Below are 18,115 nucleotides of genomic sequence, written 5' to 3'. Positions count from 1 at the left end.
CACAAGAGGTATGTGGCAGGGTCTACAGTCAATCACGGACTACAAGAAGAAAACCAGCCCAGTCACGGACCAGGATGTCTTGCTCCCAGGCAGACTAAATAACTTTTTTGCCCGCTTTGAGGACAATACAGTGCCACTGACACGGCCTGCAACCAAAACATGCGACCTCTCCTTCACTGCAGCCGAGGTGAGTAAAACATCGCAAGGCTGCAGGCCCAGACGGCATCCCCAGCCGCGCCCTCAGAGCATGCGCAGACCAGCTGGCCGGTGTGTTCACGGACATATTCAATCAATCCCTATACCAGTCTGCTGTTCCCACATGCTTCAAGAGGGCCACCATTGTTCCTGTTCCCAAGAAAGCTAAGGTAACTGAGCTAAACGACTCACTTCCGTCTTCATGAAGTGCTTTGAGAGACTAGTCAAGGACCATATCACCTCCACCCGACCTGACACCCTAGACCCACTCCAATTTGCTTACCGCCCAAATAGGTCTACAGACGATGCAATCTCAACCACACTGCACACTGCCCTAACCCATCTGGACAAGAGGAATACCTATGTGAGAATGCTGTTCATCGACTACAGCTCGGCATTCAACACCATAGTACCCTCCAAGCTCGCCATCAAGCTCGGGACCCTGGGTCTCGACCCCGCCCTGTGCAACTGGGTACTGGACTTCCTGACGGGCCGCCCCCAGGTGGTGAGGGTAGGCAACAACATCTCCACCCCGCTGATCCTCAACACTGGGGCCCCACAAGGGTGCGTTCTGAGCCCTCTCCTGTACTCCCTGTTCACCCACGACTGCGTGGCCACGCACGCCTCCAACTCAATCATCAAGTTTGCGGACGACACAACAGTGGTAGGCTTGATTACCAACAACGACGAGACGGCCTACAGGGAGGAGGTGAGGGCCCTCGGAGTGTGGTGTCAGGAAAATAACCTCACACTCAACGTCAACAAAACTAAGGAGATGATTGTGGACTTCAGGAAACAGCAGAGGGAACACCCCCCTATCCACATCGATGGAACAGTAGTGGAGAGGGTAGTAAGTTTTAAGTTCCTCGGCATACACATCACAGACAAACTGAATTGGTCCCACTCACACAGACAGCATCGTGAAGAAGGCGCAGCAACGCCTCTTCAACCTCAGGAGGCTGAAGAAATTCGGCTTGTCACCAAAAGCACTCACAAACTTCTACAGATGCACAATCGAGAGCATCCTGGCGGGCTGTATCACCGCCTGGTACGGCAACTGCTCTGCCCACAACCGTAAGGCTCTCCAGAGGGTAGTGAGGTCTGCACAACGCATCACCGGGGGCAAACTACCTGCCCTCCAGAACACCTACACCACCCGATGTTACAGGAAGGCCATAAAGATCATCAAGGACAACAACCACCCGAGCCACTGCCTGTTCACCCCGCTATCATCCAGAAGGCGAGGTCAATACAGGTGCATCAAAGCTGGGACCGAGAGACTGAAAAACAGCTTCTATCTCAAGGCCATCAGACTGTTAAACAGCCACCACTAACATTGAGTGGCTGCTGCCAACACACTGACTCAACTCCAGCCACTTTAATAATGGGAATTGATGGAAATGATGTAAATATATCACTAGCCACTTTAAACAATGCTACCTTAATATAATGTTACTTACCCTACATTATTCATCTCATATGCATACGTATATACTGTACTCTATCATCGACTGCATCCTTATGTAATACATGTATCACTAGCCACTTTAACTATGCCACTTTGTTTACATACTCATCTCATATGTATATACTGTACTCGATATCATCTACTGTATCTTGCCTATGCTGCTCTGTACCATCACTCATTCATATATCCTTATGTACATATTCTTTATCCCCTTACACTGTGTATAAGACAGTAGTTTTTTTTGGAATTGTTAGTTAGATTACTTGTTGGTTATTACTGCATTGTCGGAACTAGAAGCACAAGCATTTCGCTACACTCGCATTAACATCTGCTAACCATGTGTATGTGACAAATACATTTGGATTTGATTTGATTTGATTTAGCTGATGAATCTAAAATACACAGTCAGGTTGCTGGTGACTACATAATTCCATGTGTTATTTAATAGTTTTGACATCTTCACTATTATTCTACAATGTAGAAAATAAAGAAAAACCCTGGAATACACACACACACACACACACACACACACACACACACACACACACACACACACACACACACACACACACACACACAGTGGCAAGAAAAAGTATGTGAACCATGCCTCGAGCAAAAGACCAAAGATTAAGAATGGTTGACTTGGGTGGAGTAGACATTGGTGCTGTAAAACCTCAGTAGAGCATGGGTGGAGTAGACATTGGTGCTGTAAAACCTCAGTAGAGCATGGGTGGAGTAGACATTGGTGCTGTAAAACCTCGGTAGAGCATGGGTGGAGTAGACATTGGTGCTGGAAAACCTTGGTGGAGCATGGGTGGAGTAGACATTGGTGCTGGAAAACCTTGGTAGAGCATGGGTGGAGTAGACATTCGTGCTGTAAAACCTCGGTAGAGCATGGGTGGAGTAGACATTGGTGCTGTAAAACCTCGGTAGAGCATGGGTGGAGTAGACATTGGTGCTGGAAAACCTTGGTGGAGCATGGGTGGAGTAGACATTGGTGCTGGAAAACCTTGGTAGAGCATGGGTGGAGTAGACATTGGTGCTGTAAAACCTTGGTGGAGCATGGGTGGAGTAGACATTGGTGCTGGAAAACCTTGGTAGAGCATGGGTGGAGTAGACATTGGTGCTGGAAAACCTTGGTAGAGCATGGGTGGAGTAGACATTGGTGCTGGAAAACCTTGGTAGAGCATGGGTGGAGTAGACATTGGTGCTGGAAAACCTTGGTATGTCATGGGTGGAGTAGACATTGGTGCTGGAAAACCTTGGTAGAGCATGGGTGGAGTAGACATTGGTGCTGGAAAACCTTGGTAGAGCATGGGTGGAGTAGACATTGGTGCTGGAAAACCTTGGTAGAGCATGGGTGGAGTAGACATTGGTGCTGGAAAACCTTGGTAGAGCATGGATGTGCCTACTTCTCACTTAAAAGATGGTTTCTTGGTTTTTAATTGTAGTAAATATGTAATGTATTGTCTGGTATAATACACAGGTTCTACCTCCAGTTGTAATGTACTGAATGGTCTTTAGTATGTATATAATACACAGGTTCTACCTCCAGTTGTAATGTACTGAATGGTCTTTAGTATGTATATAATAGGGTTCTAACGTGTTCTCCTCCGTCTGTGTCTGCAGGAGGAAGTGGACAGTTTGAGTCCTGTTCTCAGGGACAACCCTCAGCTTCATGAAGAGGTCCGGTTCTGGCTCAAAGATCAAAAGGTTCAGGACATTTTTTTGCAAGGTAAGAAACACTGATGTATTTAACATTTAACAAACCCAACCAACTTGTCTGTTCACTGTGATGATGATTATTCCTTTGAGCCCTATTCCCTATATAGAACACTACTGTTGACCAGAGCCCTATTCCCTATATAGAACACTACTGTTGACCAGAGCCCTATTCCCTATATAGAACACTACTGTTGTCCAGAGCCCTATTCCCTATATAGAACACTACTGTTGACCAGAGCCCTATTCCCTATATAGAACACTACTGTTGACCAGAGCCCTATTCCCTATATAGAACACTACTGTTGACCAGAGCCCTATTCCCTATATAGACCACTACTGTTGTCCAGAGCCCTATTCCCTATATAGAACACTACTGTTGACCAGAGCCCTATTCCCTATATAGAACACTACTGTTGACCAGAGCCCTATTCCCTATATAGAACACTACTGTTGACCAGAGCCCTATTCCCTATATAGAACACTACTGTTGATCACTACTCTGTCGTGTTATCTATCCAAGCCGACACTGATTTCCATACCTGGTCCTGTGTCTGCTGGTACCAGAGGAGACTGTCTGTTAGTCAGTGTGTTGTGAGGAGGAGACTGTCTGTCTGTTAGTCAGTGTGTTGTGAGGAGGAGACTGTCTCTGTGGTCTTGCGCTTGTTAACAACATCCACGTTGTAATGGGGATCTGGCCAAGGTGCATGTACCTCATGGTCCTCTCTGTGGTGCTCATGGACTCCCTAGTCTAGTAACCAGAATCTGTCTTGTCTGCAGACTCTGGCGAAGGTGCATGTACCTCATGGTCCTCTCTGTGGTGCTCATGGACTCCCTATTCTAGTAACCAGATCTGTCTTGTCTGCAGACTCTGGCCAAGGTGCATGTACCTCATGGTCCTCTCTGTGGTGCTCATGGACTCCCTATTCTAGTAACCAGATCTGTCTTGTCTGCAGACTCTGGCCAAGGTGCATGTACCTCATGGTCCTCTCTGTGGTGCTAATGGACTCCCTAGTCTAGTAACCAGATCTGTCTTGTCTGCAGACTCTGGCCAAGGTGCATGTACCTCATGGTCCTCTCTGTGGTGCTCATGGACTCCCTAGTCTAGTAACCAGATCTGTCTTGTCTGCAGACTCTGGCCAAGGTGCATGTACCTCATGGTCCTCTCTGTGGTGCTCATGGACAGAGAGACAGTTGAAGCGTTTCAGACAGGTCTCTGATTTTGAATGTGTATGGCGGGTCAGGAAGAACATCTAGCCTAGCTACAGATGTCTGAATTGGTACATCTAGCCTAGCTACAGATGTCTGAATTGGTACATCTAGCCTAGCTACAGATGTCTGAATTGGTACATCTAGCCTAGCTACAGATGTCTGAATTTGTACATCTAGCCTAGCTACAGATGTCTGAATTTGTACATCTAGCCTAGCTACAGATGTCTGAATTGGTACATCTAGCCAGGCTACAGATGTCTGAATTGGTACATCTAGCCAGGCTACAGATGTCTGAATTGGTACATCTAGCCTAGCTACAGATGTCTGAATTGGTACATCTAGCCTAGCTACAGATGTCTGAATTGGTACATCTAGCCTAGCTACAGATGTCTGAATTGGTACATCTAGCCTAGCTACAGATGTCTGAATTGGTACATCTAGCCTAGCTACAGATGTCTGAATTGGTACATCTAGCCTAGCTACAGATGTCTGAATTGGTACATCTAGCCTAGCTACAGATGTCTGAATTGGTACATCTAGCCTAGCTACAGATGTCTGAATTGGTACATCTAGCCAGGCTACAGATGTCTGAATTGGTACATCTAGCCTAGCTACAGATGTCTGAATTGGTACATCTAGACTAGCTACAGATGTCTGAATTGGTACATCTAGCCAGGCTACAGATGTCTGAATTGGTACATCTAGCCAGGCTACAGATGTCTGAATTGGTACATCTAGCCAGGCTACAGATGTCTGAATTGGTACATCTAGCCAGGCTACAGATGTCTGAATTGGTACATCTAGCCAGGCTACAGATGTCTGAATTGGTACATCTAGCCAGGCTACAGATGTCTGAATTGGTACATCTAGACTGGCTACAGATGTCTGAATTGGTACATCTAGACTAGCTACAGATGTCTGAATTGGTACATCTAGACTAGCTACAGATGTCTGAATTGGTACATCTAGCTGAGCTACAGATGTCTGAATTGTATCTGAAGTGGAATAAGTGAATAGTTTCAGTCTGTGTTTAACCCCCACGATGCTGTGTGTCACCATGTTGCACCTGTCCCCTCTCCTTCAGGTCCATATTCATTAAATGGTTACCGAGTTCGTGTTTACAGACAAGACTCGGCCACTCAGTGGTTCACAGGGATCATCACACATCATGACCTCTTCAGCCGTAATATGGTTGTGATGAATGACCAGGTAAATACACTCCTGGCTCCATATTAAATACACCTCTATACTCCTGTCTCCATATTAAATACACCTCTATACTCCTGTCTCCATATTAAATACACCTCTATACTCCTGTCTCCATATTAAATACACCTCTATACTCCTGGCTCCATGTTAAATACACCTCTATACTCCTCCATATTAAATACACCTCTATACTCCTTCATATTAAATACACCTCTATACTCCTGTCTCCATGTTAAATACACCTCTATACTCCTGTCTCCATGTTAAATACACCTCTATACTCCTGTCTCCATGTTAAATACACCTCTATACTCCTGTCTCCATGTTAAATACACCTCTATACTCCTCCATATTAAATACACCTCTATACTCCTGTCTCCATATTAAATACACCTCTATACTCCTGTCTCCATGTTAAATACACCTCTATACTCCTGTCTCCATGTTAAATACACCTCTATACTCCTGTCTCCATATTAAATACACCTCTATACTCCTGTCTCCATGTTAAATACACCTCTATACTCCTGTCTCCATATTAAATACACCTCTATACTCCTGTCTCCATGTTAAATACACCTCTATACTCCTGTCTCCATGTTAAATACACCTCTATACTCCTGTCTCCATATTAAATACACCTCTATACTCCTGTCTCCATGTTAAATACACCTCTATACTCCTCCATATTAAATACACCTCTATACTCCTGTCTCCATATTAAATACACCTCTATACTCCTGTCTCCATATTAAATACACCTCTATACTCCTGTCTCCATATTAAATACACCTCTATACTCCTGTCTCCATATTAAATACACCTCTATACTCCTGTCTCCATATTAAATACACCTCTATACTCCTGTCTCCATATTAAATACACCTCTATACTCCTGTCTTCATATTAAATACACCTCTATACTCCTGTCTCCATGTTAAATACACCTCTATACTCCTGTCTCCATGTTAAATACACCTCTATACTCCTGTCTCCATGTTAAATACACCTCTATACTCCTGTCTCCATATTAAATACACCTCTATACTCCTGTGTCCATATTAAATACACCTCTATACTCCTGTCTCCATATTAAATACACCTCTATACTCCTGTCTCCATGTTAAATACACCTCTATACTCCTGTCTCCATATTAAATACACCTCTATACTCCTCCATATTAAATACACCTCTATACTCCTGTCTCCATATTAAATACACCTCTATACTCCTGTCTCCATATTAAATACACCTCTATACTCCTGTCTCCATATTAAATACACCTCTATACTCCTGGCTTCATATTAAATACACCTCTATACTCCTGTCTCCATGTTAAATACACCTCTATACTCCTGTCTCCATGTTAAATACACCTCTATACTCCTGTCTCCATGTTAAATACACCTCTATACTCCTGTCTCCATATTAAATACACCTCTATACTCCTGTCTCCATATTAAATACACCTCTATACTCCTGTCTCCATATTAAATACACCTCTATACTCCTGTCTCCATGTTAAATACACCTCTATACTCCTGTCTCCATATTAAATACACCTCTATACTCCTCCATATTAAATACACCTCTATACTCCTGTCTCCATATTAAATACACCTCTATACTCCTGTCTCCATATTAAATACACCTCTATACTCCTGTCTCCATATTAAATACACCTCTATACTCCTGTCTCCATGTTAAATACACCTCTATACTCCTGTCTCCATATTAAATACACCTCTATACTCCTGTCTCCATATTAAATACACCTCTATACTCCTGTCTCCATATTAAATACACCTCTATACTCCTGTCTCCATATTAAATACACCTCTATACTCCTGTCTCCATGTTAAATACACCTCTATACTCCTGTCTCCATATTAAATACACCTCTATTCTCCTGTCTCCATATTAAATACACCTCTATGACCCCTGTCTGTCTGTCTGTGACCTCTACTAGGTTCTAGAGCCCCAGAACGTTGACCCCTCTATGACCCCTGTATGTCTCTGTCTGTGATCTCTACTAGGTTCTAGAGCCCCAGAATGTTGACCCCTGTCTCTCTGTCTGTGACCTCTACTAGGTTCCTAAGCCCCAGAATGTTGACCCCTGTCTCTCTGTCTGTGACCTCTACTAGGTTCTAGAGCCCCAGAACGTTGACCCCTCTATGATCCAGATGACCTTTCTGGACGATGTGGTCCACTCTCTGCTGAAAGGAGAGAACATCGGTATCCAGTCCCGACGCAGGTCCCGTTCCAACCAGAACAACTCTGCCCACGTGAGTACACACACACACACACACACACACACACACACACACACACACACACACACGTTAACACACACACAGAAACCCACGCCTGCGCTCACACACACACATGTTAACCCTCTCTCTGCTGGAAGCATCTGTCCATCAGTCTCAGTGTTGATAGGTCTACTAATGCTGTTCGTTAGTGTCACGTGACTTGTTAGTCATTTGTTATTGATGCTGATTTCTGTCTTTACATGTTGTTGTTGTTGTTGTCAGTTTGGCTTTATCCTTTCCACCAGCTGTCTGTCAGTGTGGACAGCTTTAAAGTAACCATGTCAGTGGTATGCAACTAAACAGATACAATTTAGCTTCCAATCAATCAGTGGTGTTGCTGGTCCCTTTATCAGGAACCAGATCTCTCTGTGCCGCCATGTTGTTATCCAATTCGTCAACAGACAGCAGGAGGGAGACCCACCGGCACCACAGGAAGAGAGCAGGTACCACCATCCAGAGGCCTCCTCTCTTCCTCTGTAGTACCCTAGTAGTGGTAGTGGTAGGTGCAGTGGTGGTGGTAGGTGTAGTGGTGGTGGTAGTGGTGGTGGTAGGTGTAGTAGTAGTGGTGGTGGTAGGTGTAGTAGTAGTGGTGGTGGTAGGTATAGTAGTAGTGGTGGTAGTAGTAGTAGTAGTAGTGGTGGTAGTAGTAGTAGTAGTAGTAGTAGTGGTGGTGGTGGTGGTAGTGGTGGTAGTACAGGTGGTTAATGGTGGTGGTAGTACAGGTGGTTAGTGGTGGTGGTAGTACAGGTGGTTAGTGGTGGTGGTGGTGGTAGGTGTAGTAGTAGTGGTGGTGGTGGTAGTAGTGGTGGTAGTGGTGGTAGTACAGGTGGTTAGTAGTGGTGGTGGTGGTAGGTGTGGTGGTAGTGGTGGTGGTAGTGATGGTGGTGGTGGTAGTGATGGTGGTGGTGGTAGTGATGGTGGTGGTAGTAGTGATGGTGGTGGTAGGTGTAGTAGTGGTGGTGGTAGGTGTGGTGGTAGTAGTGGTGGTGGTAGTAGTGGTGGTGGTAGTAGTAGTGGTGGTGGTAGGTGTAGTAGTGGTGGTGGTAAGTGTAGTATTGGTGGTGGTGGTAGGTGTAGTAGTGGTGGTAGGTGTAGTAGTGGTGGTAGGTGTAGTAGTAGTGGTGGTGGTAAGTGTAGTAGTGGTAGGTGTAGTAGTAGTGGTGGTGGTAGGTGTAGTAGTAGTAGTGGTGGTAGGTGTAGTGGTGGTGGTAGGTGTAGTAGTGGTGGTGGTAGGTGTAGTGGTGGTGATAGGTGTAGTAGTGGTGGTAAGTGTAGTGGTGGTAGGTGTGGTGGTGGTGGTGGTATGTGTAGTAGTGGTGGTGGTAGTAGTGGTGGTAGGTGTAGTAGTGGTGGTGGTAGGTGTAGTGGTGGTGGTAAGTGTAGTGGTGGTAGGTGTGGTAGTGGTGGTGGCGGTGATAGGTGTAGTAGTGGTGGTGGTATGTGTAGTAGTGGTGGTGATAGGCGTACTGGTGGTGGTAAGTGTAGTGGTGGTAGGTGTGGTGGTGGTGGTGGTAGGTGTAGTACTGGTGGTGGTAAGTGTAGTGGTGGTAGGTGTGGTAGTGGTGGTGTTAGGTGTAGTAGTAGTAGTAGTAGTGGTGGTGGTAGTGGTAGTGGTGGTAGGTGTAGTAGTAGTAGTGGTAGTGGTGGTAGTAGAGGTGGTGGTAGTGGGTAATAGTAGCACTATGTCAGATAGCAGGGTAATAGTATCGTAGCACTAAGTCAGACAGCAGGGTAATAGTACCGTAGCACTAAGTCAGACAGCAGGGTAATAGTACCGTAGCACTAAGTCAGACAGCAGGGTAATAGTACCGTAGCACTATGTCAGATAGCAGGGTAATAGTACCGTAGCACTAAGTCAGTCAGCAGGGTAATAGTACCGTAGCACTAAGTCAGACAGCAGGGTAATAGTAGCACTATGTCAGATAGCAGGGTAATAGTACCGTAGCACTAAGTCAGACAGCAGGGTAATAGTACCGTAGCACTAAGTCAGACAGCAGGGTAATAGTACCGTAGCACTAAGTCAGACAGCAGGGTAATAGTACCGTAGCACTAAGTCAGACAGCAGGGTAATAGTACCGTAGCACTAAGTCAGACAGCAGGGTAATAGTACCGTAGCACTAAGTCAGACAGCAGGGTAATAGTACCGTAGCACTAAGTCAGACAGCAGGGTAATAGTACCGTAGCACTAAGTCAGACAGCAGGGTAATAGTACCGTAGCACTAAGTCAGACAGCAGGGTAATAGTACCGTAGCACTAAGTCAGACAGCAGGGTAATAGTATCGTAGCACTAAGTCAGACAGCAGGGTAATAGTACCATAGCGTAGCACTAAGTCAGACAGCAGGGTAATAGTACCGTAGCACTAAGTCAGACAGCAGGGTAATAGTAGCACTATGTCAGATAGCAGGGTAATAGTACCGTAGCACTAAGTCAGACAGCAGGGTAATAGTACCGTAGCACTAAGTCAGACAGCAGGGTAATAGTACCGTAGCACTAAGTCAGACAGCAGGGTAATAGTACCGTAGCACTAAGTCAGACAGCAGGGTAATAGTACCGTAGCACTAAGTCAGACAGCAGGGTAATAGTATCGTAGCACTAAGTCAGACAGCAGGGTAATAGTACCATAGCGTAGCACTAAGTCAGACAGCAGGGTAATAGTACCGTAGCACTAAGTCAGACAGCAGGGTAATAGTAGCACTATGTCAGATAGCAGGGTAATAGTACCGTAGCACTAAGTCAGACAGCAGGGTAATAGTACCGTAGCACTAAGTCAGACAGCAGGGTAATAGTACCGTAGCACTAAGTCAGACAGCAGGGTAATAGTACCATAGTGTAGCACTAAGTCAGACAGCAGGGTAATAGTACCGTAGCACTAAGTCAGACAGCAGGGTAATAGTAGCACTATGTCAGATAGCAGGGTAATAGTACCGTAGCACTAAGTCAGACAGCAGGGTAATAGTACCGTAGCACTAAGTCAGACAGCAGGGTAATAGTACCGTAGCACTAAGTCAGACAGCAGGGTAATAGTACCGTAGCACTAAGTCAGACAGCAGGGTAATAGTACCATAGCGTAGCACTAAGTCAGACAGCAGGGTAATAGTACCATAGCGTAGCACTAAGTCAGACAGCAGAGTAATAGTACCGTAGCACTAAGTCAGACAGCAGGGTAATAGTACCGTAGCACTAAGTCAGAGAGCAGGGTAATAGTACCATAGCGTAGCACTAAGTCAGACAGCAGGGTAATAGTACCGTAGCACTAAGTCAGACAGCAGGGTAATAGTACCGCAGCACTAAGTCAGACAGCAGGGTAATAGTACCGTAGCACTAAGTCAGACAGCAGGGTAATAGTACCGTAGCACTAAGTCAGACAGCAGGGTAATAGTACCGTAGCAGTAAGTCAGACAGCAGAGTAATAGTACCGTAGCACTAAGTCAGACAGCAGGGTAATAGTACCGTAGCACTAAGTCAGACAGCAGGGTAATAGTACCGTAGCACTAAGTCAGACAGCAGAGTAATAGTACCGTAGCACTAAGTCAGACAGCAGGGTAATAGTATCGTAGCACTAAGTCAGACAGCAGGGTAATAGTACCATAGCGTAGCACTAAGTCAGACAGCAGGGTAATAGTACCGTAGCACTAAGTCAGACAGCAGGGTAATAGTAGCACTATGTCAGATAGCAGGGTAATAGTACCGTAGCACTAAGTCAGACAGCAGGGTAATAGTACCGTAGCACTAAGTCAGACAGCAGGGTAATAGTACCGTAGCACTAAGTCAGACAGCAGGGTAATAGTACCGTAGCACTAAGTCAGACAGCAGGGTAATAGTACCGTAGCACTAAGTCAGACAGCAGGGTAATAGTATCGTAGCACTAAGTCAGACAGCAGGGTAATAGTACCATAGCGTAGCACTAAGTCAGACAGCAGGGTAATAGTACCGTAGCACTAAGTCAGACAGCAGGGTAACAGTAGCACTATGTCAGATAGCAGGGTAATAGTACCGTAGCACTAAGTCAGACAGCAGGGTAATAGTACCGTAGCACTAAGTCAGACAGCAGGGTAATAGTACCGTAGCACTAAGTCAGACAGCAGGGTAATAGTACCATAGTGTAGCACTAAGTCAGACAGCAGGGTAATAGTACCGTAGCACTAAGTCAGACAGCAGGGTAATAGTAGCACTATGTCAGATAGCAGGGTAATAGTACCGTAGCACTAAGTCAGACAGCAGGGTAATAGTACCGTAGCACTAAGTCAGACAGCAGGGTAATAGTACCGTAGCACTAAGTCAGACAGCAGGGTAATAGTACCGTAGCACTAAGTCAGACAGCAGGGTAATAGTACCATAGCGTAGCACTAAGTCAGACAGCAGGGTAATAGTACCATAGCGTAGCACTAAGTCAGACAGCAGAGTAATAGTACCGTAGCACTAAGTCAGACAGCAGGGTAATAGTACCGTAGCACTAAGTCAGAGAGCAGGGTAATAGTACCATAGCGTAGCACTAAGTCAGACAGCAGGGTAATAGTACCGTAGCACTAAGTCAGACAGCAGGGTAATAGTACCGCAGCACTAAGTCAGACAGCAGGGTAATAGTACCGTAGCACTAAGTCAGACAGCAGGGTAATAGTACCGTAGCACTAAGTCAGACAGCAGGGTAATAGTACCGTAGCAGTAAGTCAGACAGCAGAGTAATAGTACCGTAGCACTAAGTCAGACAGCAGGGTAATAGTACCATAGCGTAGCACTAAGTCAGACAGCAGGGTAATAGTACCGTAGCACTAAGTCAGACAGCTGGGTAATAGTACCGTAGCACTAAGCCAGACAGCAGGGTAATAGTACCGTAGCACTAAGTCAGACAGCAGGGTAATAGTAGCGTAGCACTAAGTCCGACAGCAGGGTAATAGTACCGTAGCACTAAGTCAGACAGCAGGGTAATGGTACCGTAGCACTAAGTCAGACAGCAGGGTAATAGTACCGTATACCTTCTTTTCCATTGTGGATCATTCTCGGTGGTGTTGAATTATCAACCATATTAAATGTGACATCCTGAAACACCTCTCTCTCTCTGTCCTCCTGTCTCTAGCCAACTCCATCCTTGGTGTGCCTGTTCTCTCTCTGTCCTCCTGTCTCTAACCAACTCCATCCTTGGTGTGCCTGTTCTCTCTCTGTCCTCCTGTCTCTAACCAACTCCATCCTTGGTGTGCCTGTTCTCTCTCTGTCCTCCTGTCTCTAACCAACTCCATCCTTGGTGTGTCTGTTCTCTCTCTGTCCTCCTGTCTCTAACCAACTCCATCCTTGGTGTGTCTGTTCTCTCTCTGTCCTCCTGTCTCTAACCAACTCCATCCTTGGTGCGTCTGTTCTCTCGTCATCCTCTACAGGGTCACTACACCCGTGCCCAAGCCAACAGCCCCAGACCAGTCATGAACTCCTCTGGCGGGGCAGTGAAGCAGGGGTCAGGGGTCACCACCCAGCAGGGTCAAGGTCAGGGCGGGTCCCAGAGCCAGCAGGCCCCAGCGCAGCACTCCCCTTGCCAGGAACAGACGCAGCACCGCGGACCTGGCTTCTCCAGGAGGAAGGGATCTGACAGCAGTGTCCCTGATGATGACTTCAAGGGAGACAACGTGGACTGTAACGAGAGAGCAGGGAGAGGAGGTGAGGATGATGGTGAAGATAGAACAAGAGGTGAGGAGATCGTGGACGCTGGAGGAATTTCACCTGTTTTACTAAATGTACTGTGTGGTCAAGCTGTTCCATTGACCTGAGATGAGTAGAGCTCTGAAAGCTTTAGCAGGACACTGCCTTGGGAAAGCATTCAGCAGGACACTGCCTTGGGAAAGCTTTAGCAGGACACTGCCTTGGGAAAGCTTTAGCAGGACACTGCCTTGGGAAAGCTTTAGCAGGACACTGCCTTGGGAAAGCTTTAGCAGGACACTGCCTTGGGAAAGCTTTAGCAGGACACTGCCTTGGGAAAGCTTTAGCAGGACACTGCCTTGGGAAAGCTTTAGCAGGACACTGCCTTGGGAAAGCTTTAGCAGGACACTGCCTTGGGAAAGCTTTAGCAAGACACTGCCTTGGGAAAGCTTTAGCAGGACACTGCCTTGGGAAAGCTTTAGCAGGACACTGCCATGGGAAAGGTTCAGCAGGAAACTGCCTTGGGAAAGCTTTAGCAGGACACTGCCTTGGGAAAGCTTTAGCAGGACACTGCCTTGGGAAAGCTTTAGCAGGACACTGCCTTGGGAAAGCTTTAGCAGGACACTGCCTTGGGAAAGCTTTAGCAGGACACTGCCTTGGGAAAGGTTCAGCAGGACACTGCCATGGGAAAGCTTTAGCAGGACACTGCCATGGGAAAGGTTCAGCAGGACACTGCCTTGGGAAAGCTTTAGCAGGACACTGCCTTGGGAAAGCTTTAGCAGGACACTGCCTTGGGAAAGCTTTAGCAGGACACTGCCTTGGGAAAGCTTTAGCAGGACACTGCCTTGGGAAAGCTTTAGCAAGACACTGCCTTGGGAAAGCTTTAGCAGGACACTGCCTTGGGAAAGCTTTAGCAGGACACTGCCTTGGGAAAGCTTTAGCAGGACACTGCCTTGGGAAAGCTTTAGCAGGACACTGCCTTGGGAAAGCTTTAGCAGGACACTGCCTTGGGAAAGCTTTAGCAGGACACTGCCTTGGGAAAGCTTTAGCAGGACACTGCCTTGGGAAAGCTTTAGCAGGACACTGCCTTGGGAAAGCTTTAGCAGGACACTGCCTTGGGAAAGCTTTAGCAGGACACTGCCTTGGGAAAGCTTTAGCAGGACACTGCCTTGGGAAAGCTTTAGCAGGACACTGCCTTGGGAAAGCTTTAGCAGGACACTGCCATGGGAAAGCTTTAGCAGGACACTGCCTTGGGAAAGCTTTAGCAGGACACTGCCTTGGGAAAGCTTTAGCAGGACACTGCCTTGGGAAAGCTTTGGCAGGACACTGCCTTGGGAAAGCTTTAGCAGGACACTGCCTTGGGAAAGCTTTAGCAGGACACTGCCTTGGGAAAGCTTTAGCAGGACACTGCCTTGGGAAAGCTTTAGCAGGACACTGCCTTGGGAAAGCTTTAGCAGGACACTGCCTTGGGAAAGCTTTAGCAGGACACTGCCTTGGGAAAGCTTTAGCAGGACACTGCCATCTTAAAGGTTCAGCAGGACACTGCCTTGGGAAAGCTTTAGCAGGACACTGCCTTGGGAAAGCTTTAGCAGGACACTGCCTTGGGAAAGCTTTAGCAGGACACTGCCTTGGGAAAGCTTTAGCAGGACACTGCCATCTTAAAGGTTCAGCAGGACACTGCCTTGGGAAAGCTTTAGCAGGACACTGCCTTGGGAAAGCTTTAGCAGGACACTGCCTTGGGAAAGCTTTAGCAGGACACTGCCATCTTAAAGGTTCAGCAGGACACTGCCTTGGGAAAGCTTTAGCAGGACACTGCCTTGGGAAAGGTTCAGCAGGACACTGCCTTGGGAAAGGTTCAGCAGGACACTGCCTTGGGAAAGCTTTGGCTTCCCACAATATCTACACACAATGACAAAGCAAAAACAGGTTTTTAGAAATGTTTTCAAATGTATTATACATTTAAAAAATATTACATTTACAGTGGGGCAAAAAAGTATTTAGTCAGCCACCAATTGTGCAAGTTCTCCCACTAAAAAGATGAGAGAGGCCTGTACTTTTCATCATAGGTACACTTGAACTATGACAGACAAAATTCGAAGAAAAAAATCAAATTGTAGGATTTTTAATGAATGTATTTGCAAATTATGGTAGAAAAAAAGTATTTGGTCACCTACAAACAAGCAAGATTTCTGGCTCTCACAGACCTGTAACTTCTTCTTTGAGGCTCCTCTGTCCTCCACTCGTTACCTGTATTAATGGCACCTGTTTGAACTTGTTATCAGTATAAAAGACACCTGTCCACAACCTCAAACAGTCACACTCCAAACTCCACTATGGCCAAGACCAAAGAGCTGTCAAAGGACACTAGAAACAAAATTGTAGACCTGCACCAGGCTGGGAAGACTAAATCTGCAATAGGTAAGCAGCTTGGTTTGAAGAAATCAACTGTGGGAGCAATTATTAGGAAATGGAAGACATACAAGACCACTGATAATCTCCCTCGATCTGGGGCTCCACGCAAGATCTCACCCCGTGGGGACAAAATGATCACAAGAACGGGGAGCAAAAATCCCAGAACCACACGGGGGGACCTAGTGAATGACCTGCAGAGAGCTGGGACCAAAGTAACAAAGCCTACCATCAGTAACACACTACACCGCCGCCAGGGACTCAAATCCTGCAGTGCCAGACGTGTCCCCCTGCTTAAACCAGTACATGTCCAGGCCCGTCTGAAGTTTGCTAGAGAGCATTTGGATGATCCAGAAGAAGATTGGGAGAATGTCATATGGTCAGATGAAACCAAAATATAACTTTTTGGTAAAAACTCAACTCGTCGTGTTTGGAGGACAAAGAATGCTGAGTTGCATCCAAAGAACACCATACCTACTGTGAAGCATGGGGGTGGAAACATCATGGGGCGGCAGTGTAGCCTAGTGGTTAGAGCATTGGACTAGTAACCGAAAGGTTGCAAGTTCAAATCCCCGAGCTGACAAGGTACAAAATCTGTCGTTCTGCCCTTGAACAGGCAGTTAACCCACTGTTCCTAGGCCGTCATTGAAAATAAGAATTTGTTCTTAACTGACTTGCCTAGTTAAATAAAGTAAAGTATAAAATATATATTTTAAAAAAGGCTTTGGGGCTGTTTTTCTGCAAAGGGACCAGGATGACTGATCTGTGTAAAGGAAATAATGAATGGGGCCATGTATTGTGAGATTTTGAGTGAAAACCTCCTTCCATCAGCAAGGGCATTGAATATGAAACGTGGCTGGGTCTTTCAGCATGACAATGATCCCAAACACACCACCCGGGCAACGAAGGAGTGGCTTCATAAGAAGCATTTCGCGATCCTGGAGTGGCCTAGCCAGTCTCCAGATCTCAACCCCATAGAAAATCTTTGGAGGGAGTTGAAAGTCCGTGTTGCCCAGCAACAGCCCCAAAACATCACTGCTCTAGAGGAGATCTGCATGGAGGAATGGGCCAAAATACCAGCAACGGTGTGAAAACCTTGTGAAGACTTATAGAAAACGTTTGACCTCTGTCATTGCCAACAAAGTTGAAGTGTACCTGTCATAGTTGATGAAAATGACAGGCCTCTCATCTTTTTAAGTGGGAGAACTTGCACAATTGGTGGCTGACTAAATACTTTTTTGCCCCACTGTACATAAATATTCAGACCCTTTACTCAGTACTTTGTTGAAGCACCTTTGGCAGCGATTACAGCATCAAGTCTTCTTGGATATGACGCTACAAGCTTGGTACACCTGTATTTGGGGAGTTTCTCCCATTCTTCTCTGCAGATCCTCTCAAGCTCTGTCAGGTTTTTGCACACAATGTATATAGACCCTCTTTTTTTTCTACTGTGTTATTGACTTGTTAATTGTTTACTCCATGTGTAACTCTGTGTTGTCTGTTCACACTGCTATGCTTTATCTTGGCCAGGTCGCAGTTGCAACTAGCCTACCTGGTTAAATAAAGGTGAAATAAAAAATAAAGGGTTGGATGGGGAGGGTCGCTGCACAGCTGTTTTCAGGTCTCTCCAGAGATGTTCAATCAGGTTCAAGTCCGGGTTCTGGCTGGGCCACTCGAGAACATTCAGAGACTCGTCCCGAAGCCGCTCCTGCGTTTTCTTGGCTGTGATTGTCCTGTTGGAAGGTAACCCTTTGCCACAGTCTGAGGTCCTGAGAGCTCTGGAACAGGTTTTCATCAAGGATCTCTCTGTACTTTGCTCCGTTCATCTTTTCCTCGATCCTGAATAGTCTCCCAGTCCCTGCTGAATAACATCCCCACAGCATGATGCTGCCACCACCATGCTTCACCGTAGGGTTGGTGCCAGGTTACCTTCAGACGTGAGGCTTGGAATTCAGGCCAAAGAG

The 18,115-nt window shown here is 46.3% G+C and overlaps 1 protein-coding gene across 5 annotated transcripts in view; it reads left to right on the top strand.

Moving 5' to 3' along the window:
* The window catches only part of jmjd1cb (jumonji domain containing 1Cb), a 186,237-nt gene that overhangs the window by 80,813 nt on the left and 87,309 nt on the right, over positions 1-18,115 (top strand). For 2 of the 5 annotated variants that reach the window (XM_031813080.1, XM_031813078.1), the window contains exons 3-7: positions 3,293-3,398; positions 5,682-5,806; positions 7,952-8,092; positions 8,473-8,562; positions 13,490-13,793. In XM_031813080.1, the coding sequence (XP_031668940.1) occupies positions 5,786-5,806; positions 7,952-8,092; positions 8,473-8,562; positions 13,490-13,793 (556 nt within the window). In that variant the 5' untranslated portion in view covers positions 3,293-3,398; positions 5,682-5,785. The remainder of the gene's footprint in view (positions 1-3,292; positions 3,399-5,681; positions 5,807-7,951; positions 8,093-8,472; positions 8,563-13,489; positions 13,794-18,115) is intronic. The other 3 variants (XM_031813082.1, XM_031813081.1, XM_031813079.1) reach the window with 2 other exon arrangements.

Source organism: Oncorhynchus kisutch, unplaced genomic scaffold (genome assembly GCF_002021735.2).
Source record: "Oncorhynchus kisutch isolate 150728-3 unplaced genomic scaffold, Okis_V2 Okis04b-Okis11a_hom, whole genome shotgun sequence".
NCBI lineage: Eukaryota > Metazoa > Chordata > Actinopteri > Salmoniformes > Salmonidae > Oncorhynchus > Oncorhynchus kisutch.
The sequence above is the reverse complement of the archived record's forward strand: the minus strand, read 5'-3'. Positions and strand labels throughout refer to the sequence as shown.